Source organism: Chaetura pelagica, unplaced genomic scaffold, assembly GCF_000747805.2.
Source record: "Chaetura pelagica isolate M959 unplaced genomic scaffold, ChaPel_1.0 scaffold138, whole genome shotgun sequence".
NCBI classification, from domain to species: Eukaryota; Metazoa; Chordata; class Aves; order Apodiformes; family Apodidae; genus Chaetura; species Chaetura pelagica.
Window position 1 is genome coordinate 3564741 of NW_009954215.1, and position 23706 is coordinate 3588446.

General features: G+C 36.4%; 1 protein-coding gene across 1 annotated transcript in view; it reads left to right on the forward strand.

The window, feature by feature from the left end:
- The window catches only part of VWA3A (von Willebrand factor A domain containing 3A), a 25284-nt gene extending 4003 nt beyond the window's left edge, over positions 1-21281 (forward strand). The window contains exons 7-33 of the mRNA XM_010003316.1: positions 8-114; positions 383-508; positions 1807-1915; positions 2641-2706; positions 3109-3234; positions 3418-3556; positions 3644-3747; positions 3978-4058; positions 5746-5840; positions 7133-7252; positions 7669-7743; positions 8469-8613; positions 9344-9542; positions 9959-10029; positions 10579-10737; positions 11705-11795; positions 12731-12841; positions 13415-13512; positions 13663-13815; positions 14483-14591; positions 15289-15433; positions 15761-15905; positions 16962-17113; positions 18108-18234; positions 18611-18708; positions 19798-19861; positions 21228-21281. Coding sequence (XP_010001618.1) covers positions 8-114; positions 383-508; positions 1807-1915; positions 2641-2706; positions 3109-3234; positions 3418-3556; positions 3644-3747; positions 3978-4058; positions 5746-5840; positions 7133-7252; positions 7669-7743; positions 8469-8613; positions 9344-9542; positions 9959-10029; positions 10579-10737; positions 11705-11795; positions 12731-12841; positions 13415-13512; positions 13663-13815; positions 14483-14591; positions 15289-15433; positions 15761-15905; positions 16962-17113; positions 18108-18234; positions 18611-18708; positions 19798-19861; positions 21228-21281 — 3069 coding nt within the window. The remainder of the gene's footprint in view (positions 1-7; positions 115-382; positions 509-1806; positions 1916-2640; positions 2707-3108; positions 3235-3417; positions 3557-3643; positions 3748-3977; positions 4059-5745; positions 5841-7132; positions 7253-7668; positions 7744-8468; positions 8614-9343; positions 9543-9958; positions 10030-10578; positions 10738-11704; positions 11796-12730; positions 12842-13414; positions 13513-13662; positions 13816-14482; positions 14592-15288; positions 15434-15760; positions 15906-16961; positions 17114-18107; positions 18235-18610; positions 18709-19797; positions 19862-21227) is intronic.
- The last annotated feature ends 2425 nt before the right edge of the window (positions 21282-23706 follow it).

Consider the following 23706-nt stretch of genomic DNA (forward strand, 5'->3'; position numbering starts at 1 on the left):
TTATTAGTGCTTAATAGATGAGCAGCTATGTTATAAGAAGCAATTGTACTGCCTCTCATTCAGTACAGAAATTTCACCTCTGTGGGAGAGTCCAAGAAACATCAATGTTCATGTGTAAGTAGGTTCATTTCTTTGAAAAATCCAAGTATTTCAAAAGTCTCAATTTAATTATAGCAATGTCTTGTAGAAAATAATTGTGTTTTTCATCTTAAACCTGCAGTGATTTGTAAGAAGGGAAAAAAGACAATTAATTTGAAATGCAGTCAGTGATTTCAAGCTGGTGGATCATACATTAAATGTCTCAGCTGCTTCTGTGGTTTTTAGTAGTCTTGCTGATCATTTGCAAGCTAAGTGTACATACTCCTTTTTTATCTCCCTCTAGGCTACATGAAGCAAGACAGTGGGTACAACAGCTGGAGCCTGGTCGAGGCTGCAATTTGCTGAAAGCCTTAAAACATGTCCTTATGATGAAAGAGCTGAACTCTCTGGTTCTTATTGTAGGAAGCTGGTAAATTTGTTATCTCCTAACCCTGAGCTTTAGCTTGGATACAGAATTAATACAAGAAGCTGAACTTGCTACAAATATAAATGGAAAATTTAAGATCCAGGTTTTATGTGGTTTTAGATCATGCCACTGCATTCCTTTATTTCTTCCCTTTTTCCTATTTATAAATCTTCTATTTTCTCATAACAAGATACATTTTTCCATTGCAGATCAGTTATAGTAGTAACCTATTGAGAATCTGCCAGCTGTTACATCAGTAAAAATCCTTCAGCACCATTAAGGATGTCACTGGAAGGGTTATTTTCACCTCTGGGAAGATTAGATTAACTAGATTTTGCTGTAAAATAGCATTAAGCATTCAAATATAATATTTCCTTTTTGATCTTAGTGCTAATGGAAAACTTAAGATGTCTCATTAAATAAATCAAACCAGTCTTGAGATTAGATAAACTGTGGACTTAAATTTTGCTGTTCTACTGTCTTAATTTGAAGACTTGTAGTACTGGAGTCAGAATTACAAGAAAAAGACTACAGCAAGGATTCTAAGAGTGTTACTGTACTCCTAATTTACTCATTGTATTTATTTTAAATGTACAAAAAAGGGATGTTGGAAGCTTGGCAAGCTTGATATTTAGGGTAATTGAGATTACATTTCAGCTAACTTACTGAACACAGTGTTCAAAGGTTCTAGGTTTTGTTTAGATCTGCTTTGACCAAAAAGCAAAAGTTTATACTATGTACAGGTGAAAACTTAATTTCTGTCCCTGGCAGAAGTATAGCTGAAAGGAAAGATTTTACAAGCCATTAAGAATGATCACAACTCAGGAATGAAGGCTGTGTCAGTCACTAAGCTCTAAACACGAAGCAGAGTTTTACTTTCTTTTGTGCCTTTGGAAGACAGTGGACATTCTTACATACAGTTGAAGATCTGAGTTGAAAACTTTCCTATTGCAGATTGTCCCTGCGGGCAATACCACAATTCCTGATATTTTTAACTTCCAGAGCTAGCAAGGAATGATTTAGAACATTTTCATCCACAAGCTGTATGAACTGGAATAGAATCTTAGTGCTTTTATTATCATGCAGGCTTTCAGGACAAAACTTAGCCCCACCAGTGGTACCTCAGTAACTGTTGAAAGAGGGAGAGGAGGTCAAGTTATGCTGAATGACTGGATTACATTCCCATGTTTTGTTATTTCTTTCCCAATTAGTTTTCTTCCCTGTCTTCAGTATGGCTTTTCCCCATTTGATTACTGCCATTGTTAATTATTTTTTTTTCCATATTGATTTATTTATATCAGCCCTGATCAGTCTTTGGAAATACTGTCTGACCATGCTCAGCAGTGTATGCTGGGGAGAAGACTGCAGACTCACACTGTTATATATGATTGTAGCAATCCAGCTTCTTCTGTGAGTAATTGTGTTAATACTTAACTTCTTTAAGTGTCCTGTCATTTATTTCCTATTCAGCTGCAGTGTCTTCTCTCATAAACTCATGGGGAAGGTAACCTGCTCATTAAAGCAATTTTGTTCTAGGATAAGCAGTTACTTTTTATTAGCTTCTGCAGATAAACTTGGTTTTGAATGTTGATTGCTTCTTTAAGCTTATCCCTAAGGTATGTAGTGGCTTAAGTGGCAGGGAGGAAATAGTTGAAATCCTGGTTTGAAGAGAAGACTTGTTGAAGGAAGGGTATTGCAGTCATGGGGAAAAGGATTGAAGTGGAAGATGGTAGAAGAAAAGGAGGTAGGAGAGCTGGAAAAAGCAGAAAAGGATTAAGGAGGTAATTGTGGGCAGGAGAAGGATAGCCTAATACTTATACTTGAAGACTTCAATGTTTGATATGTCTTAGCACAAGCCTGTCTTCAAAGGAAGAGAAAGTGATTGGCATTTTAACACAACGTGAATGAACTTGACCATTATTGCCTATTTTCTGGATTTCTTTACTGAGTTAGTTTTTCAGGCATATTCAAAGAAGACTGGGAAGAAATCAGTGGAAGCATAATTACTTTGGCTTTCTCACTACATGTACCTCAAAGATTGTTTCCTTAGCTCTAATTGGGAATTGAATACCAACAACCCATGTTATCAAAAGAGGCCACCAAATAAAAGTGACTGCTTTTCTTCCTGTATGTAGGTAGTTCTAAAGAACCTTGCAGGAGCTGTAAGAGGCCGTTATCATTTCTACTCCTCAGAGATAGAGGTAGGTGACAGCTAGAGAGGCAAAGCATTTTTCTGTCTTTTTGATGATTCTTCACTCTAGAAGTAGAAGGTTTTATAACAAGATCTGGTGCTGAAAGTCTCTGTCAAAGAAGTGCTCAGGATGTGGCTGACAAACCTGTAGTTAATTCTTTCTGCAGCTGAAAGTGCACAATGAATTTTGCAGATGTTCATGGACTTGAAGCTGATTAATAGGACGAAAGCAGTGACTTATTGTAGACTGACTCAAACTAATATGCACAGCATTAGATAAATTTACACTCAATTCTTTTCTGCCAGGCAGTCTTCTATGGATGTGTGCACATCAAAGTAAGAAAGCTGTGTTTGGTTGGTATTTGAATAGTAGTTAACGTATTTTTTTCCCTTTTTGTTTTTAACTGTACAGAATATTGATAGCAGTGATGTTCATCTGCTACTTCAGGAATCTCAGAAGGCTAAGGACCTGCTCAAGAGCATCAAACAGAGTTTTCAAAGGGGAATTGGTGGCTCACTTATTAGTAGAATAGCAGATGTATGTATCATTTTATTTTCAGATGTACTTTGAAGTATCAGGGGTATAAGTTTTTAGTGTTCACGATATGAAAAAAATTTATATTTTTAATCTGGTATTTTGATAAGTGAACTCTGAATATTGTGTATTGGCCATCCCATTGTAAGAGGAAATTGAAGCCAAAACCAGTAAAATCTGTTCTAGGTTTCCACAGAATTTGCAAATACAGCACCTTCCAACTTCCTAGCAAAGCCTCCAAAGCATGAAGGACCGTTAGTTATTCAAACAACATCTGCCCTGCCCAGAACCTCAAAGGACTGGTTAAAGACAAATGGATTGAAAGGTAGCACAGAAAAAATAAAGTTTAACAGATATGAAACATTAATTAAAGAGCAGATGTTTTATTTAATTTATTTGTTCCTTGCTATAGCTAAAAAGTTAAACCTTTATCAAGTTTTGGCTCCCAATGCTTTCTCTCCTGTGGAAGAATTTGTACCTATTCTTAAAAAAACAGTATCATCAACAATACATGAGGTAAGTGATGGGGACCTTTTCTTCTTTGAGGTGTTTGGTTTTTTTTCTTCTTTCTACCACTACATTTTTCTAATCAGTACTTTCTAAGTTACCAAAATTCTACACGCTCTAACAGGAATTCAAATCAGATACTTAGGCCATTGTCATAGGATGATGCAGGGAGGAATTCCATGTTATTGCAGCTTGTACAGGCTTCTGTAAGCACATAAGTGTATTATTTATCCTTCTAGAAAGCAATGATGCAGTTTAAATGGTATGATGGGACTGTGAAAAATATCCACATTGACCTGCCAGCATTATACAACTATCAGGTGAGTTGTCTGTAGTTATGTGGCCTTGCCAGGGCTAGATTACCATCTAATTATTCCACATTAACTGTCCTATTACATCAGTATTGCAGGGATTCATGTGCAGTCAGCTGTCCATGTCAGTCTGCAGTGATGTGGTCAGACTTGGGACCCAGATTCTTATAGTAGGAAGGAGGCTAAGTAAGAGGAAGAGTCCACTTATAAATACAACAGTGTGTATTTTGTGATCTAGGTGTGAGAATGTATTTACATTATTTTACACATGTATGTATCAGTCTTTTAGCCTGGACATTGAAACAACACAAAACAACAGAGCACTCCTGCTTGCTTTAGCAGAACTGTCCCATTTAATATTGCTTTAACTATTAAAAAAAAAAAAAAGTGTTATGTTTTATCTCTTTGTTTTATGAAGAAGCATGTCTAATCAGCTAACTAGACCAAGGAAGACTCAAGGAAGGAGTGTAGGGGTAAGCTTGGATGGTTCTTGCATGACTTGAAAGATGACGTGTGATATGAATGTGGAAAGGCACATAAACCAGCAGCAAACCAGAGCCTCTTCCTGTCATAGCATCCGAGTCCCTCAGATGTGCAGGAAACAGTCAAGGCAAGGAATTATTTTGAAATAAATGTTTGATCTTAAACTATCAAACAATCCAGAAGACTGGTTGAATAAGGAATTACAAAAATACACTGTGACATGAGTTTCTTTGATATGTGAGCTTCTCTCAACTCATGGATGGACGTAGATGGGAGGAATGGTGAATTAAGGGGAATGATGAAAAAAAGACAGCATTCCAGATCAGTGATGTTGGTTTCTGCATGAAGGGAAGGAGGTAGAAGCATGTGAAAGTCTGTTATGAAGAAAGCCATAAGAATAAAATTAGGTCGCCTGGATCATGGATCATGACCTTGCATTAGCCTGTATTCTTTGGATAATTTGTACACAAATGTGAGTTTGCTTCTCCTGTGTAGTTTGAGGTGGATCCTGCAGCATCTAGCACCCACTCTCCTTCTGTTTGAAATCCTGTGGCGTACCTTAAGACCAGCAATGCAGTACAGTCCATATGGAGAGTTGCATAGGATTTGGAGATATTAGCTGATATTATGAATTCAGCATCTGATCTGTACTTTCAGAGACATCACATTAGCCTTTTCATTGGGAATTTTTCACCCTTTCCACATGGAAAGTAGCTAGTAGTTTCCATTGTAAAATTATGAGATCCAAATATAGTAAGCTCTACGTGATTGCTAAAAGGTAGCATTCTGCAGATGGTCCATCAAAACAAACTGAGTTTTTACCAGGAGCAACATTTTAGCCTTGATAGTGTTCCTACAACACTCTTGCCATGCACAATATATTTTTACTTATGTGAATGTCAGGGACAGATGTTCTTTCAGCATAGCCAATAATTTTCAAAAGTCAGCAGAAATTATTTCTGCTTTCTCTATAGAAGGTTGTCATACTTTAAGAGGTGAATTTAGACCTTTGGACCCTTTGTTGCTTTTTCATCATTGGATATTTTTCTCATGGACTGTATTTTTTTACCTTTACTAAGAATGAAATGCTGCTGTCAAAATGAATGAAAATAATTATTTTTTCTCATGACTATGCTGTCATGTTACTTCTGTATTAAGCATTTTGCAATAAAAGACATAATTTAACTTTTTAACTTTTCTATTTTATCTGTAGAAACTCCTTGCTAAAATGGTAAGAACCTATGAGAAGCGAATTGACTGGCTGTCTGTTGCTAGCAGAAGAATATGGGGAAGTGTTTGTGAAAGGAGGTATTGTACTCTAATAGCTCTTTTTTGTGTATTGGTGATGGTTCTGGTTCACCAGCCTTTGCCTTCTGTGTAAGTCAGCACCAAGGAATACAGGGCAGAAAATAGAAGTAGAGACAACAATTGCAGATATGACCAGTGTAAGAAATCTACTTCTGCAAACAGATACTGATACTCAGCTTTTTAAATGATTCATTTGAATCCAGTGATCACCAGTCAACACAGAGTTGAGACAGGGTAAGTCTTTTAAATGTGAATGTTCCATCATAAATTACACATAAACATAACCTGCTGTTTCTGGCCAAAGGTGGTGTTCACAGTCAGCTTTCCAAGCCTGTGCTGTTAGTATTTATGCCAAGAGTTTTTCTGCACAGCATCTCGTGGGTTCTTATCAGAAGATGAGACTCATCCTGCCAGTTACCTTCTGCCTCCAGCACTTGTTGAAGTACATTCTAATGCTAGATAAAAATGTCAGAGTAGATGTACTCAGAAACCTAAGGTTTTTTTCCCTGCAGGAGACAGGAGATCTTAATCTGATTATGCACTTGAAGATGGTATTTATTTGCATGGTATCTTGGGTCTTGCCCAACCTCAATTGCATAATCACTCTTTTTATCCTGTTCACAACTTTGCATAGGAAGGCTGAGGCTAAAGGAAGATAGCAGAGTCCATTGTTACTAGAGATTTTCTTGTCCATTGATCAAGGATTGAATTAACCCATCTGGCCACTACTGTGTTGGGAGCTCACATCCCATTGACTGCCTACCACATCTGTGATTCTTTTCATAACCACTGCTCCCAAGATGTCCCCTGTCCATTAACTTTAACCATCTGACATTGTTTCTACAAGCAAGATTTAATATTGACCATGCTGAAGAAGGTCATGATTAATACTTTTTCTCAAAACATGCCAGATAACATTAATCAGTCCATACCTGAGCAACCAGTCTGTCAGTGACTTGCTGGGGGAAAGCTTTATCTTCGGAATTGTGCTACATATGTTCCTGGAATGATGGCTGGGGAAAGGACAATGAACTATCCAACAGATCTTCTAATTGGATAAATCTACATGTTTCAGGCGTGTTTTGGATATTCAAGTGCAGAGGAGAAAGAGAACCTGTTTAGATAGGAGTTTCTGTTACTATTTTTTTTTTTAATCTCACCTTAAATACAGATTCAGTGTTTATACATTTTGATACATAGCTAGAAGATACTTTCCCTGGCAAGTTAAAGTGAAGATAAGAATATGTAATCAAATAAGATTTTCTTTTGTTACTAACATATTTCTTATCCAGGGTGGTTATACTTGTTGATATATCCATGACAAACTCTATGCACATCATCCATATCCAACATTCTTTGCGACTTCTACTTGAGGAACAAATGTCAAATACGAATTACTTCAATATTATTGCGTAAGCAACCATTTAGGATTCTTTTAAAACAATTGTTATGCATTGCAATGAAAGAAGAATGCTGAGAGACTGTAGTTACTAATGGATATATTTTAGATTTTTCAATCATATTTAGTGTTTTATGATGAAGTTATTGCAAGGATAGAACTGATTTTTTTGCATGGATCAGATGTACGAAGACCAAAGTAGTAACTGGCCCACCTCTCCAGCCTGTTAAGGTCCCTCTGGGTGGCATTCCTTCCCTCTAGGCTGTCAGCTACTACACACAGCTTATGATTAAATGGTTTGAAATAGAAAATCAGGCAATTTTACATCTGTAATACCCCAAATGAGATTTTTCTTTTCCAGTGAATTTATCTTTTTGCTGGTTCTAAAGCATAATCTGAAAACTAATTGCTGTTATCTTTCCATGGAAGATTTGGGAGTGACGTTGTGCCTTGGCAGATGGAAATGGTTCCTTCCAAACCAGAAAATTTACAAAATGCTTGGAGGTAGGAGTGAATAACTTTCCCATGCATCTGAATTAAGTAATCAGAGTAAAGTAATAGATTAAGTAACAGATAAAACAGAGGAAGATTTAAACAGCATTGTAAATAATTTAGAAAATTGGTAAGTCGATCATATTAAAAAAATATGTTGCCATGAGCTGCTCTGCACTGATTGTTGATGATGGTTTATTGTGAAAACAGCATTATAAAGGTTAATATGTTTTAGTGACTTTGTATTTCATATGTATATGGAATATACATATACAGGTACAGAAATGTCTGTGAGAAATGCACAGCTTACATGAAAAATTGAATACTGCTTTAACCTCAAATGGGGTGTGAAAACTGAACTGTGTTTTCTTTCCCCACATACACTGGAAACAAATGCCAGGTTTCTGTTTGTGGAATCATACCCTCAACTATTCAATTATACTTTTGTAGTTTCTTTTTATTCCTATAAGTTCTACTATATTACAGTTTTTCCACAAAACATTAAGAGAAAATTCTTTCTCATCTATATGCTCAGACTCTTACCTTAAAAGCTGGTTTGTTGTGGTGGCAGTACAGAAACTAGAGCAAGTAATTTGGGTCATTGTATAATCTGGTTTTACTCTCTGTCAAAAATTCTGAACTCCAGTGTTATTTAAGATTCTGAATTCTCTTTATTCCTTTCAGTAGAAACAAAAGTTTTGTTGCTTCATTCTTTTAACTGTAAATATGTTTTTTAGGTGGGTGTTGAGCTTGCAGTGCAAAGGGAGTAGAAATTTCCTGAGTGCACTTAGGAGAGCTGTGGAAGTAGACTTCAGAGACAAAGATAAACACAAATCACAAGGACTTTACCTGCTGACTACTGGAATACCTGATCAGGAAACAGTAAGTAGCATCACAGGATTTGCAACTCTCTTGTAATTTCCTATCAGAATTAATCTCAGTGTTATTTTTCTCTCTTTTTTTTTTTTTTCCTTCTTTTTCCCTTTTGACTAGTCATCATAGCTTGTTGGCAAAATAACTCCTTTTACACTTCTAAGTCAGCACAACTCAAACTTCCATTTTGGCAATTCCTATTCATGTGCTGAAGGTAGCAATAATGGATAATATTTGAATCAAAGAAAATTCAAGAGGTGTTTTTAGGATTTCCTTTCCGCTCCAGCTCTGGCCATCATTTCACTGCAAATTTCTGAGTTTAAACAAACCAATTCTGATTTTTCATGTGATACGATTTCCTTACAACTCATGGGAACAAAGCTGCAAATAGTTTCATAGTGGAACTCCATAGTACAGATGCAGAGACAGAAATCCATTGCTTGGGTTCAGTCATGGATACCTGGGCATCCATGACTCATGGCTTTGATTCCCATATCTACCCCATCTCACTTGGTTGCAGTCATGCTATTGCCATTGTTAGTAGCAATTGTGACAGGTTTTGTACATGTGTGTGAATTGAGGAGGCGTTCAGCTGCTCAGGGGATGGTCCTGTATGGAATTGCTCAAGTTGGGAGTATTTGTACATTAGGTCAGGAACCAGTGGAGCAGATGGAAACTCATCTAGGGTAGAGGGTGACTACTGATTGATTGATTGATTTGTCCTTTCTCTATCTTACAGCACACAATCAGTGCTTACGTGGCTGAGGTTTGCAGAGGTTTTGATTTGCAGCTTCATGTCTGTCTGTTCAGTGTTGTGGAGGATGTGAAGTCCAAGGGGATTATTCCAGCCCACTATGCTAGCCCAGCTGAAGCTGCCATTGCTTTTAAAGAAATTGTACAGGCAGCCAATGGGACATTTCATTGGTTTGGAGAAGAAGGTATGTGAAATGGAAAGTCAGCATGTACTTCTTTTTTATTAACTAATAATACTAATGCTTCTACCCCCCAATTAAGGAGTTCACTTTTTTTAGCATGTGATAGCACTGCACAAGCACTGAGGTAATAAACAGAGGTCCTAGTTTGACTGAGGCATTTAACTCTATTGCAGAATATTATAATGCAGCCTTAATGCAGGATTTTTTTTTCCTATTTGAATTCACTGTTTTCTGCTAGATATTGTAAAGATATAGTTACTAATGTGGTAGGTCCACAGACTGACTGGCTTAAAGAAAACCAAGGCTCTTTGATTCTTTTCATTTTTATTTGGCATGCTCTAAAATTGTTATACACTAAAAATATATATATTTTGTACACTTTGAAAACTAACACTCATTAGCCTATATTTGATTATCAGGTATTTTTGAAAGTGATGATATCACTATTATTGTGTCTGAAATGGAAAAAGCAAACAACTACTCCCAAAAGGTAGGTATTATGTGTACTAAGGGTGTAGAACTAGGGGTGTAGATCTAGACCATCTCTCTCCTTATTACATGGATGTGACTTTTTCCAAAGATACTTAACGAAGTACAGCCAGTCTGGCAGTATGGTTGTTTCTCACGCTATTGTGATTAGAAAGATATATGCAGTGAGATACACGCTCAGAGGTCTGAGTACCTTGTTGCATGCAAGTCTGAGTCACAAAAGTACTTTTAAAAAGAAGAGTTGGTGGATATTCAGTAGGATGTTAAAATATTTTGTAATAATTTAAAAATTGCATGTACTTAGTTCATCGTCTTCCAATTTGTTCTACTCTTGATATGCAAACTGTTGCCTTTTCTTTTAGAATGTTTGCTCAAGCACAGGACAAAAGGGCTTCTGTTCAGTTAGAGGTGTTAAACATTAGCAAATTAATAAATTTTGTATTAATTTTATTTATTAGTGAAGTATTAAATACAGAATCCTGTGTTTGAAATGTCATTTACTTAAGCTGCACGTATATGAATTACTAAATGCTGTGAACTTCCATTTCAGTGTGCATTCCTAGTGGAATCCTTGAAGCAACGTTCAGTAAATCAGTCTGTTAATCCATTTATACCAGAAGGACACTCAAATGTGCTCACAAAGAAAGAGAAGAGAAGGCCACAGAAGTTGCCACCTCCTAAACCCACAGCTTTGAGTCTGGCTAGAATGGTTTGAAATAGACCCATTTTTAAGATGCTGTGTGTTTTAATTAGAGATCCTTCCCAAATATCAGATGCTGCTCTTTGTTAGGAAAAGTGCTCTGGCTGAAAATTTGAAGGAATTAAAAGAACACTGTGCTAGTACTCTGAATTTACATTTTAATTTGCATTCAAAATGCTACATAAACAAAAAAGCATATCTTATTAACTCTTGCTAAGTAACTAGTTATAATGGAACCACATTATAGTGTTTAAAATTGTCTAAATAATCCCTCCTCTGACCTTGAACAGTTAGCATTAAATGAGAACAAAGGCAAAGCAGAAACGTGCATTACTAAATTACATCTATTTTACAAGTCCTTTCAGCAAGTACTGAATTTTATGGTATTCTGCTCATTCACAGATGAGAGAGCTGCACCTGAGTAGCATGTCTTTGGCCTCACAGAGAGCCAGCATAAACAAGAAAGAGGATTTGGGATTTGTTTCCTGCCTTCTGTGCTTATTTCTGTGGAGTTAACTCTACTGAGGCCTTTGGGATTTTGTTAAAGTTTTCCTTGTTCCTTTTGACTGTGTATGCATCTGTTTGGAGAGGCTGAAATCTGTCATCTACCTAAACAGCCAGTGCCAGTGCTCACCACTCCAGCATATAAATGACTAGTTTAACAGAACTTCCTATGGCAGATGATGTACTTAACCTTTGACCTGGAATTGTCAGGTCTTATCTACCTGTAGATGTTAGTCTTTAGTTTTATGGCAGCAGACGAAATTGGTAAGATAATTAATACAGAGCAATTAGAGTTACTTAACCTAGCAATAAATCACAAATTAACAGGCTGTCATGGTGATCTGCTGACCTGCCAGAAGAGCCAGAGAAAAACAGGAATTAGAGAATGATGGGTAGTTCAAGTTTTGAATAATGCAATTATGATCCAACTGAAATGCTTTTAATATTTTATTACTATTATTTATGCTTATAGTGTATTAAAGACAACCATAGTGCTGGGAGAAATGCTTCCACAAGAGTACTGGCATGGCGTCCTACTAGTGCCAAAGCAGAAATTCCACCAGGTCAGTATGGATTAATGGCTTTTTGCCTTCAGTTGCTTTGGGGTTTTGCTTAAAAGACAGTATTAAGTTAGAGATTTAATTTAAGTTTTTAGAAACACTTGTGATTTTAATCTTTAATCACTCAGAGAGGAAACATTGAGGTTGTTTTGAAATACCTTTGGCATGAGTTTTAGATGTAGTATATCTAGCTTCCTTCTAGGGGGTGAGAAGAAGAAACCCTGCACAGCTCTGTAACTATTTCCAGATCCTATGGTTGAATACCTGTCCTGTACCAGGAAATGTCAAGCATGTGGTGGAAGTAGAGCCCTGCTTTGTTCCATGTTGGAATCATTATTGAGTTATTACTCTCTCTCTATATATATATATTTGCGAATCCTTTTATACCCTATTGTAATTAATATGCTGTTCCACTTGATTTATATATGACCCAGTAACAACACAAATGTCAGTTTATCTGAAGAGCTGAGTCTTACAACTTCTCCTGGTATATGAAACAGCTCTTAAATTACTTCCAGTCATTGCTAGTCCCTTAAAGTGCAATTTCTTTCTCCTCCATTATTACAGTTTTCCTATCTTTTTTCTTTGCATCTTTGCTCACATCTGCGAATTAATTTTCTTGCATTAAATCTGAGTCTTGAAATCTACTGATTTATTGAAACTACATTGTTGATACAAAGCAGTGATTAGAAATCCCAATTCGTATTTGCATATGAGATGCTCTGCACAGTGTTAATTGGTTATTCCAACAAATACTATGCTTATTCTAAACCCCTAATCTTTTAAATTATGCCCAGTGATTCTTCCTGATGGTAATTTATAAACTTGGGCGTTGGTTTCCATTTCTATGAAAGTAGCATTAATAGTTATATAATTTTGATGTTTCTTAACCAGTATCTAAGAAAATTAAATAAGTCAACATCTTTTTTTATCTGTAGCACAAGCAATAAAAGAGTGGCCTCAGACTGAGCATAAAAGAAAGCATAAACCGAGGAAGCAGCCAGAGTTTTCTGTGTCAGTATTTTATACCGATAAAGGAAGAAATGTAGGTATGTGTTACTAGGGTATGATGGGTGAAGTGAAGCCTTTTTCTTACCAATGTTTTTATTAAACTGTTTGAATGTTAAGTCACTTACAATCAATGTACTTGAAATAGAGAATGAAAGTGAGTTTCGTTATCAAATAGTGATGGTGATTTTCTGGTTTGGTGTTTGGTTTTGTGTTTTTTTGAAGCAGGGTTGCCTCTTCTGTGGGGGTCGGGGTCTTTTTTTTTATTGGGTTGTTTTGGGGTTGTTTTTTTGTAAAGTCCTTTGAGATCTCCTGGTTAAAGATGCTCCAAGGAAAAATGCTGTCATCATGGTTTATATGATTACAAAAGATTTGGTTTATAAGTTTTTGAAATTGACATTTTTTAAAAACAAGGGATTTTTAAAGTCCTTTGATAGAAACTGTGCAATTTTTTAAAATGTGGAATTGTACATGTAATGCTAGTCTGCATTTTGGAATATTTTTGTTTGTTTTTTTGTTGTTTTTCTTTTTTAATCAACAGTTATATATGATTCAATAGGGCCATGATATAAACCTCAGGCTCCCAATATTACTTTGTTCATTTTCAACACTAGGTACAATATACCGAAAGTACCCAAAGATAATGTCCATAACAAAGACTGTTCCCTCTGTTACATTGCCAAAAAAAGAGGAAATCTGCTCAAGCAAAGAGGTATTTTGCTCCTTACTAATACATGGTCATTTTAGAATTATCTATATGAATTAATGCGAACGTGTTCGTTGTGATTCTGTATAATGTATTATTACTTAAACTGTTCTCATATTTACTACAACCAATTGCTCCATTTGTTTGTCTTACAAGTGGCTGACCAAGTACAGTATTAAAAAGCTTAACCTGGAATTGCCCAGACTGATGTTTGGTCCAAGTTGTACTCACCAAAAGAAAACTGTGGAGTCTCTGCACAAGAAAGTATCAGCAAAATACTGTGCTATCTTCCCTAGTGTGGAAATCAATGTAAGATTTTGCAGATGTCTTAAACCTACATCACTGAAGGGTTTTGTATTTGTTGAAGACAATGCATGTTGCTCAGTGTTTGTGTCTTGCTGGTGTGACATTCCTTCCACTCCTTCCCTGTTCTCTCTGAATCACCCTTTTATTAGAAAGCCAGAGGTATTTTATTCAGCAGAAAAAATATTCAGTGTGGCTGAAGGGCATACTGCATGGATCTTTATAATGGATAGCATCTCCTCTGCTCATACAGGGAGAAAAATTATTTTAAAATTTTAGGTAAAGCTTTTAAAAATCATGTGAGTCAAAACTGGTAAAATGTTTGATCTTAATGGTTTCATTTTGTGTGGTGACTGGAAAGAAGCGTAGAAAGTTAAATCCAGGATATTATTGCTCTGTTATATCTATGAAACTGTTAGAAATAATGACAGATGCATCTGTCCAGTCCAGTTTTATAATTTTGTTGCCCAGCACAACTGGCTGAGATGAGAGCTGGGCTTTCCTAATTTGGGAATTAGTAACAGAAGAGTCACAGAACTTTTCTTACACTGCTTCACAGAGATAAAGGCAAAAAACCTCATCTCCCTGATTTCTGATGCAGACATTGCATATATAGCAGCTGAGCTCAGATCTCTTGGAGCAAGATGCTAACGTACAAACTGATTTTTTCCAGGGGGTTGTGAAACATCTGCAGTTTCAACCTAAAGAACTGGAAATCTACACTGAACAACTGGAGAAGGTGTTGAAGTGCTATATAAAAAGAATCCAGTGGCTTCTGTCAGGTATTGGTGTGCATCTGTTTTTCTGTAAAGCAGGACTTAAATATATGTAAAATCTTGTCTACTATTTCTAGAATAAATCTGGACCTCAAATAGGAATAAAGGTCATCTGTTTTGCATTTCAATGAAATTGTAAAACATATTTTTATGAACACAAGAGAAGTCGGCATCCATGTAGCTGATAAACATTTAAATTGCTGTGAAGTAATTAGGACTGTGATGTAAGTTTTTCCTTTTTAATGTTGTGTTCATGAATACGAGGTTCCTGGTGTCAGAATTTTTCTACCAATAAAATATATATGTTTAAATATCCAAGCAAAATTAGCTTTTCTGTTTCTTTCTCTAAGAATGTACCTTATTTAGAAGCTCAGCATCACTGCTGGTGAAAAGTATTTTGATCCCTCTGTTGCTTATAAAGATCTCTGTTGGAAAACAGTTAAATTTTTTGCTGAATTGTACAGTAGGAGCTACCAATTGTTCAATGAAAGTTGCTACAATTGGCTAGTAATTAATGCTTGGTAGTGCTAGATTTGAAAAGGCAGGAGATTTATTTGCCAGACAGATTTGAATTTATTATGTAGAAATGTGCCCAGAATAAACCCTGAAGAGTGAAGATTTTATAGTATGCTCAATAAAATAATGTGTTCAATAAAATAAGTCTGTGTAATGGCACTTACTTAGTTTTAATGTTCTGATCCAGGAAGCCGAAGGGTGTTTGGTACCATCTTAGAAGCAAATGTCTGTGTTCTGATCGATACATCTGGTTCCATGGACCCATGTTTGGCACATATCACGAGAGAACTTGCCTCCCTTATCTGGGAACAGCTGAGAAAAAATGAAGTCAGGTATGAGGTACTACTGATAAAGACTGAAACCTGCACTCCTTATTTATATGTATTAAGGTCACTTAATAATTACACATAATACGATACTGAAGCTCAAGTAGTTATTTTGCTTGTCCAAAATACACATGACATGAACTGAGATATGCTTTCTGGCTCTTCCAAAGCTCAAGACCTTAATCCAATACCAGGCTCCTGGGTTGTTTTTCTTTCTATTGGGTTTGGTGTTGTGTTTGTTCTTTTCGGTTTTCTTAAGTTTTTTTCAAAACTGGCTTATCCAGAGTGAGTGACAGTATTGATTAAACGTTGTGCTCCACCTTTACTCCTCAGGTTTAACCTGCTGAGGTTTGCAGAAAATACAGAGTGTTGGAAGGAGTGTCTTGTACAGGCAACTGATGCAACATGTCACGATGCTGTGCAGTGGGTGTCCACATTCCATGCTTATGGTAATTCATGCATCCTTACAGCTTTACAGGTTAGTACATTGTTTACCACATTTTGAAGGAGACATAATGTATTGTGGTGATAAAACACATCTAACTCATAATATTTTAGGAAAATTATTTTAGTCAAACCATACATTTTATATGCAAAACACTGAACAGATCTGGAGTCATGCCACTGTTTCTGTCTCTGGGGCTCATAGATACTTGTATTCATTGCTCCTACTGAGTTTAAGAAAAACTTGAAATAACAATAGTTGCACTGATATTTGTGTTCAAAGAATACTGGAGAGATAAAATAGCCAGTTGCACAAAATGGTGCTTATGCACAGCTGTGGCTGTGATACATTTGCTCTGAGCCAAGCAGGGATTTTAAAGAAGCAGTGTTTGATGGAATCACATGGGCACTAAGTGCAATTCTTGAATTTCAGTTACAGGTGAAGAAACTTTTCCCTTTCAAAAACTTATGTAGAAATTAACTGGTTATAATAATTTAAAATGGAGAGTGAAAGAACTTGCAATTTCATGAGATTTAAATTTTAATCAAAAAAGAAATGTTGCCTTAAAGGAATGATTCTTCTTCCAGGCACCCTCACAGAATCTCCTTAAAATGTTATAGAATTCATAATGAATCAAGTTCAGTAGGACTGTGAGGCATGTCTGTATTACAAAAAATATCCACTCAGTTACACAGCAAGTTTTCATAATATAACAAGGCCAAGACCCAGTGAGCCTGATTTCCAGACATTAAGCATCTTTAACTCTCACAAAATGTGATGTAAAAATCTTCTGTCATCAGTTCTCCAAAACTATTTAATTGGTTTATTTCAATGAGTCAATGTTTGGAGGTGCCCTGTTTATGAATATATTATGTATAATTATGTATATAACACTACAAATTATCTACTTGTTTTGTATTTCAAATTGATATCCTTGATCTCTTTCATACAGTGAAAACAAAAAGACAACACTAACTTGATTAATTATGTGGTAAATATAAAGCTATCTTAGTTCATTTGAATGACATATTCATTCTGAAGTATGGCTTGTCTTGTACTCATTTGTAAAGCTTATGTTCTGCTTTCCAGAAAGCTCTCAGTCTCCAAGATGTGGAGGCACTGTATGTACTGACTGATGGAAAACCAGATACCAGCTGCAATCTGATTTTGAAAGAAATTGAAAGATTAAGAAAGAAACAAGCTATTAAAATCCACACCATTTCTTTTAGCTGTACAGACAGGTATATGATACTTTGCAAGAAAAACAACAAAAAATCTTTACAGTTAGTAGTTTCTTCCTTGTCAAAAGGCTGTGTTATCAAGATGGGCCATGTGCTCAGTTCAGTGAACACCAGGATCAAGCTAGATATTCATACATCTGGGAACTGGGGAGGCTGTTCTGACACAGGTAGTTGCCACATGGCCTACACCTTCCACAGCTGTACTAGATTTCTTGGTACATAAAATTCCTGGTCTTTAGTTGAAAAAGCCAAGTATTTCTGCAGAGGCTTTTAAAACACGAATACTTTGAGTTCATTAATTTGCATATAATTTAGTTAACTGGTTGATAGCCAATAACTGTCTGTCAAGGAAATCTGCTAATAAGGAAGAAATATCTCACTTCTGACTGCAAGTTATTCTGAAACAAAATTTGCTGCTTCCTTTCAAAGAGATTTCCTAGTTGTGGAGTTGTTAGTATCCAGTTTGGGAGACATGACTCTAAAATTATGTATAAAAGGCAGCAGAAGTGTGTGATTTAGCAAACTTGCTATAAGAATACAGTAACAACTATCCCAGTTATCCCAATGGTTCTTTTTGGACAATGGCAAGTAATAGAGGCTTAGGCAAGAGAATTAAATATGGGGCATGCACAAAATATTTTTTCCTTTCATGGGGTCTCCAAGCTTTTGGGTTTCTTCTGCTGAGTAAAATACTACTGTCCTTAAGCTGCCAGTCTTCCTTCTGCACTTTTTGGTTCAGCTTCTTCTGGTTGTGTCGCTGTACTGAGCCTCTTGTCCAAAAATAGCCTGTCTTTGGAGGTTATGATGGCTCAGCAGTGTATTTCCTTCATTAGCAACAGACAGTTAGAAATTACAAAGAAGTTTATAATTGTGTCCTCCAATCTATTTGTTTTGATGTAATATTTTTTAAGGAATTTGTAGGAAATATTTTTCTATTGCTGTTGCTCTCACTGAAATAATTTTCATAAATTACCTCCTACTTTGTTGTTAACAGAGGAGCTAATGAGTTTCTGAAGAAGCTTGCTTCTCAAACAGGAGGGCGCTACCACTGCAGCTTTGGAGATGTGGATGGACAGTTAGCAGCACACAGAATGTTGACAGAGGGGCTTGATGATGAAGATGTATGTTGAATGGATTGGTTTTGTTTGGTTTGCCTTTGTTTCATTTCAACTTAGTTCTTCATCAGTAGTCAAACCACATTTAAAAAAGAAAAATCATGAGAAAAATTAATACAAGACTCCTAAGATACTTCTCATTGAAAGCAAAAGAGTAAATCTTAATATCTGGCTTTGCCTCTGTGCCAGCTGCCTTGGTCAAGTGACCAAACCCATGAAAGTATACAATGCAATATAGGATTTGAGAGAGAAAAAATCTTGTATCTGCAAGTAGACAAGAGCAGGGTGATTTAGAGCTCAGTCTCAGTTACTTAGTTTGGAAGGAATTGAAAATAATTAATTAGGTGCAAGTTAAGGTAGAATATTTTAATTCTGTTTTCAGGATCCAGTTTTCCCTTACTTTGAAGGAGATGATTTGAAGAAACTTACTCAAGAAGTTGCAAAAGCTAGAAGTTTCTTAAAGCAGGCAAAATCATTGAGGTAAGTATGAAGAATGTTGCCATAATTGCATTTTTATTTCATGAAAGGAAGACAAAAATTTCTGGCTTCTAGTATCTACTATTTAAAAAAATAATTGCTGTTTCTCTCCATATCCTGTCAATTTTTGTGGGTTTTTGAGGCTTTGTAAATGACAGGCAAGGGTGTCTGCTTCAGAGGGGTTTGCTTTAGGGTCGAACATAATTAGTTACCATCACAATACAGGATCTGAGCAGATTCTAAAAAAGTGTTAAACTTCAAGGCTGTTGTTTCCTCTCAGTTGTTGTCCCTCCATTTCTTATGTTGAAGAGAAATTACGTTAGATTGTTCCTCTCCTAGCTGGCTTCTGTCATCTTCCAAATCAATGTATTTATCTTTGTATATATTATTTAAAGAGCAAATTGGCTCTTGTTAATGTCATGCAATGTTCTTTTTAGTACCTCTTCCTTTAGTATGACTTCTTATTCAGAAATGAAAATTACTTTTGTTTTCCAAAATCTGTATGGGCTCCTTCTATCCTGCCTCATCCTGACTTCTCTAACTGCATCATCATCCATTCTCTGCTACAATTATGTTCTCTGCATGGAATAATGTGAGATCTTTCTTCTGTTCTCAAGTTACCATGGATCTCTCTTTCTTTCTGCCTCTGAAGACCTGGAACATTTTACTAGATGTTTTCTGGGACGATTCCTTAAGCCTTCCTCTTCACCCTTGAATTTTCTGATTTACCAAAGGATCTGACAAAATAATTCTCTCAAAGATCTTATATCTCACTGTCTTTTTCTGGTGGCACACCATTCCCTGCTGCTTCTGTTGTCATTCAGAGCTAGCTTTGATACCTGCCTAGAACCAGAGTGAAGTTAAATTGTATAGATCCTTATGTTTCTTTGTTGTTATACTTCCTAACTGCCAACCCAGAGCCAGAAAGTGCCATTTCAGTAGTAATAGCAGGCAAAAGTACTTGCAAAGAGCTTTAAAACGCATTAAACTTCCTTTTCTGTCACACAAGGATATGTCTGAGTAGATGTGGGAAGCTAGTATATGTGTGAAAAGCTGCTGTAGTTCTTCAGGTTTTCTTTTTCTCTCAAGCAGGTTATTACTACAAAAATGGAATACAAACCAAAAGGACAATTATGGCTTTAAAAAAAGTGCACAGGTAAATAGTCACCACAAACAGATCATAGTTTGTATATAGTTCGTGTTTTCAGTAGAAGGATAATGTTTCATAAACCTAACATGACATGTTTTAATTTCCAGCAGTGACTTTTTTCAATGCTGAAAACATTTGTCATGGCTTTAGTTCTTAGCTGAGCTAGTCCACAGAGTGACCTAACATACACACAGAACAATTCAGAGAGAACTGTCTTTGGGGTGGAAGGAGCAAGGCAGATGTGTATTTGTAGTTATTAATGGTTTAGCTCTTTCTAAGAGCAAACAGCTAATGACATTGCTACATGGGCTGTATGATGTATCAGTTAAATGAGCAAGGCTGACTGAAAAAACACCCACTAATAGCAAAGGCAGCCTCAGCAGACACTGGACTATTGTTAACAAAGTTGTGGGAGAGGCAGCTGCACAAACTTCACCTCTTGAGCCAACCTGCTGCTTTTAAATTGGCAAAGCAAAAATTACAGTAAAAGAAGTTGCTGAATGGAAGTGCTTTCTCAGGGATAAACAAGACAGAAGCATTTGTCACAGAGCTGTGTGAGGGAAAAAGTGGACATTCAGACAACTAGAGAGGGAGTTGCACTAGAGAACTTAGGCCTGCTGAGATATTAATCAAGGAATTTGGTCATGCAGCTATATAGTGAGACTGGGTTTTAAATCCTTGTCTCTTTAGCTGTAGTTTGTATTCTGCTTTGCAAACATTGCCTAGTAATTCAAACAGAAGAAAAAAAACATCTAGATGTGCTGGTTAAGACTGCTTGCATCATGGAGAATGGAACCTGGAGCATGGTCAAGTTCATGCAGAATTCAGCATCTAAGGGCTGATCACTAGAGAGATGCTTGGAGAGAAAAGATATGTAACCATCCTCTAGAAGAAAGAAAGTTGTTACAGGCACGTAGAGGCAGAGGCAGGTAGAGGCTAGTGTTCCACAACCACCTCTGTCTTTTAGCCTTCCAAGGTAAACTGTATTGGTTGTAAAGTGTCTAGGAAGACATTCCTGTTCATGTATTTCAGCAAGTACGTAGCATGGTAGCACAATTAAACATATAAGAAAAACTGAAAATTAATCAAGTTAATTTAGATTGTTTTTTCCATTACCATTTTGTCAAGGGTGATCATGAGCCTATGCAGTTCATGTATTTTGAATTGTATTTTAAAAACTACTTGTGTGCTTGACTTCCAGGATTAAATTTTAGATGAAGGTGCTGAAGAGGTTTGGAGTGGTGCCACTAGCCTGCTTCTCAGAGTGTGCATAAACCTTCAATCAGGAGGGCAGATGTATTCTTTGCTGTCTCTGAATTTCTGGCAAGAGAAGTTACAGATGATAAGTGCTGCTGACTTTTTCCACTTGCAGACTTTGCAGGACTCAAATCAAGCCCTGTACTCTCCAAAGCTGAAACATAACTAAAGGGTATTTTTCAATATAACCAAATTTTAAAAGTGTCACGTATTTCTAATATACTTAGTACTTATATAGTGTCACAACTTTTGTTTTGCCTCTGTTCTACTGCATCATACTAATAATTGCTTCAGTCAGTGGGCAGTATGTCCAGGATGTCTTGGTTGGCTCTTGGTTGCTGGTGCTCATGATCCCTAACGGGTTCAGTGGCTGTGGGTACGACAAAGAGAATTCTTTACTCCAGTTTTACAAAGGAAGCCCAAGAAGTAACTTTAGTGCAGAAAACAAAGCTTGGATTGAGTGTTTTTGCCAAAGAAGTTTGCTAATAATTATTTCAACTGTTTGCTTTTTATGTTGGCAGTAGAGTGGTTAGAGTTGATGATTCAGAAATCATCTGACATGTAAATGAGTAATACCTTGTTGCTGATAAAGCCTGATTTATGTTTGTATAACAAGACACTGCCAGTCTTCTCTGTCCTAGAAAGATTAAAAATATGTTTGCCAGTACCATATAGGAACATCCAGTGTAAGCTAACTGCAATAATAAGGCATATATTTTCCCAGTTGATTTATGAAATACACTTTTTTTTTTAAATTAGGAACTCTGTAATCACAGCTCATTAGAATTTTGTAGGTGTTTACTGTTGTCTTTCAGAGGGTTAGGAATGCAGCTCAGGTGTTTGATATGTATAATATTGAATGAAAATGGATTCAGATTGCAAAATTCAGATATTTGATCTATGTTTATTCAGATGCCATTAGTATCTCCTGAGTGCCAGCTGATGGGAATTATTGGATATGTTCTGATATGGGAGATACTGTCTTTTCTGTCCCTCCAACTGTTTTGTCTCCATTAAGAATTAAAAATTATTTCTATTATACAGGTCTCTTTTTAATGGTGTATGCTGAGCTGACAACTGCACTCCATGTTAGTACCAGTCTGCTGTGGAATACTGCAGTTAAAATGGTGCATCTGCTATGCATCACTTTCTGTGATTTTGTTAGTATATGTGTAACTGCTGGGATGCTGTGACATTAAAATCTTCATTATAAATTAACAGGATTAGTTACATTTCTATTTGGGGTATATAAATAGTAGATTATGATCACTGACAAAATGAGTGGCTTTGTACTGATGGAAAAGTTAAAAAAGTAAATCCAGCTAGAAGGGAGGAGGTTTCTGTATTGCCAAAAACTGATTCTAATTTATTCCTCAGAGGATTAAAAAATGTCACAATACTGTAGCAGAGACTCTGATAAAGATCCTTTAACAGAACCTTAAAGTGAAATACACTTGTGCAGGTATGTTAAATGATATCAGAGACTTTTGTGAAACAACACAGTAATGCACATGTCAGATTTTGTAAACATGGATATTTCAGAATATTTCAGTGTGCTGTGTTAGGTTGCAATCTGCCATTTACAGCCTTTTTGACCTGTATTTGCTGATTGCCATTTACACAGTGTCTCTACAGACTGATTGTCCATGGATCAATGTAATCCAAACTTCACAGCAACCCACACTCTACTTAATTCATTACTCAACTCTTTGTTTCGGTTTAAACCAGTCATGTGTTACTGTGGGCAGAGCACAGCAAGTTCCTCTGGTTCTCTTGAGCATGCTTCCAGACTTAGAGTAGGTGTTAGGAATTCAGGGGTCTTCTCTTTGCTGATGGTGTCAGCTAAGGAGTTAAAGTCTCCCATTCAAGAAAAATGCAACTGAAAAGTAAGGAGCAAATGTTGATGTTAGAATTGTGTGACAACAGAAGCTATAAAATAGTCAGGTGTTACAGTATTCAGCCATTGCATCCCATCCAATTTCACTTGTGTTTTCAGGCTGTGCAGCCTCTCTCTGTGCTTCTGAAGCCTTGTCTTGCAGGCAAGTCAGTCCTGCTCTTTGATCAGAGCAACTCCTTCCTTTAAAGTACAGTTTCTGTCTCTTGCTTATTACCTACCTGAAGGCTCCCATCCTGCCTGTTCCCATCCATCTGAGGGCTACTTAGGGAAACTTTTTAAGGAGATAGTTCAGCTGTGATGACCTGATTAATTGAGTGCTCTGTTAATGACTTTTCACTGTTGATCTGTCAGGTCCCTGTCACTTGCTTTCCTTGTTAATAGTCTTGACATGCAATTCACCATATTCAAGACATGATAAAAGAGGAGTTTTATAATTGACAAAGATGTATATTTTTCTGCCAGCTTGTTTGTAAGTCACGTCATTGCTGTGACTCACTGAATATGTTGATTTGTATGCAATGAATTACAGACAACAGCTAAACAGTTGCTACCTCAAAGTATGTGTTCTACCCCCTGTGAGAAGGGTGCTGTTTTTGCAGCAAGAGTGAGTAACTTCCATGTGGAACAACTCAAGTACTGCCATAATTTACATTCAACTTCCAGCTGCTGTGCCACAGTTAACTGATGCAAATGTTTA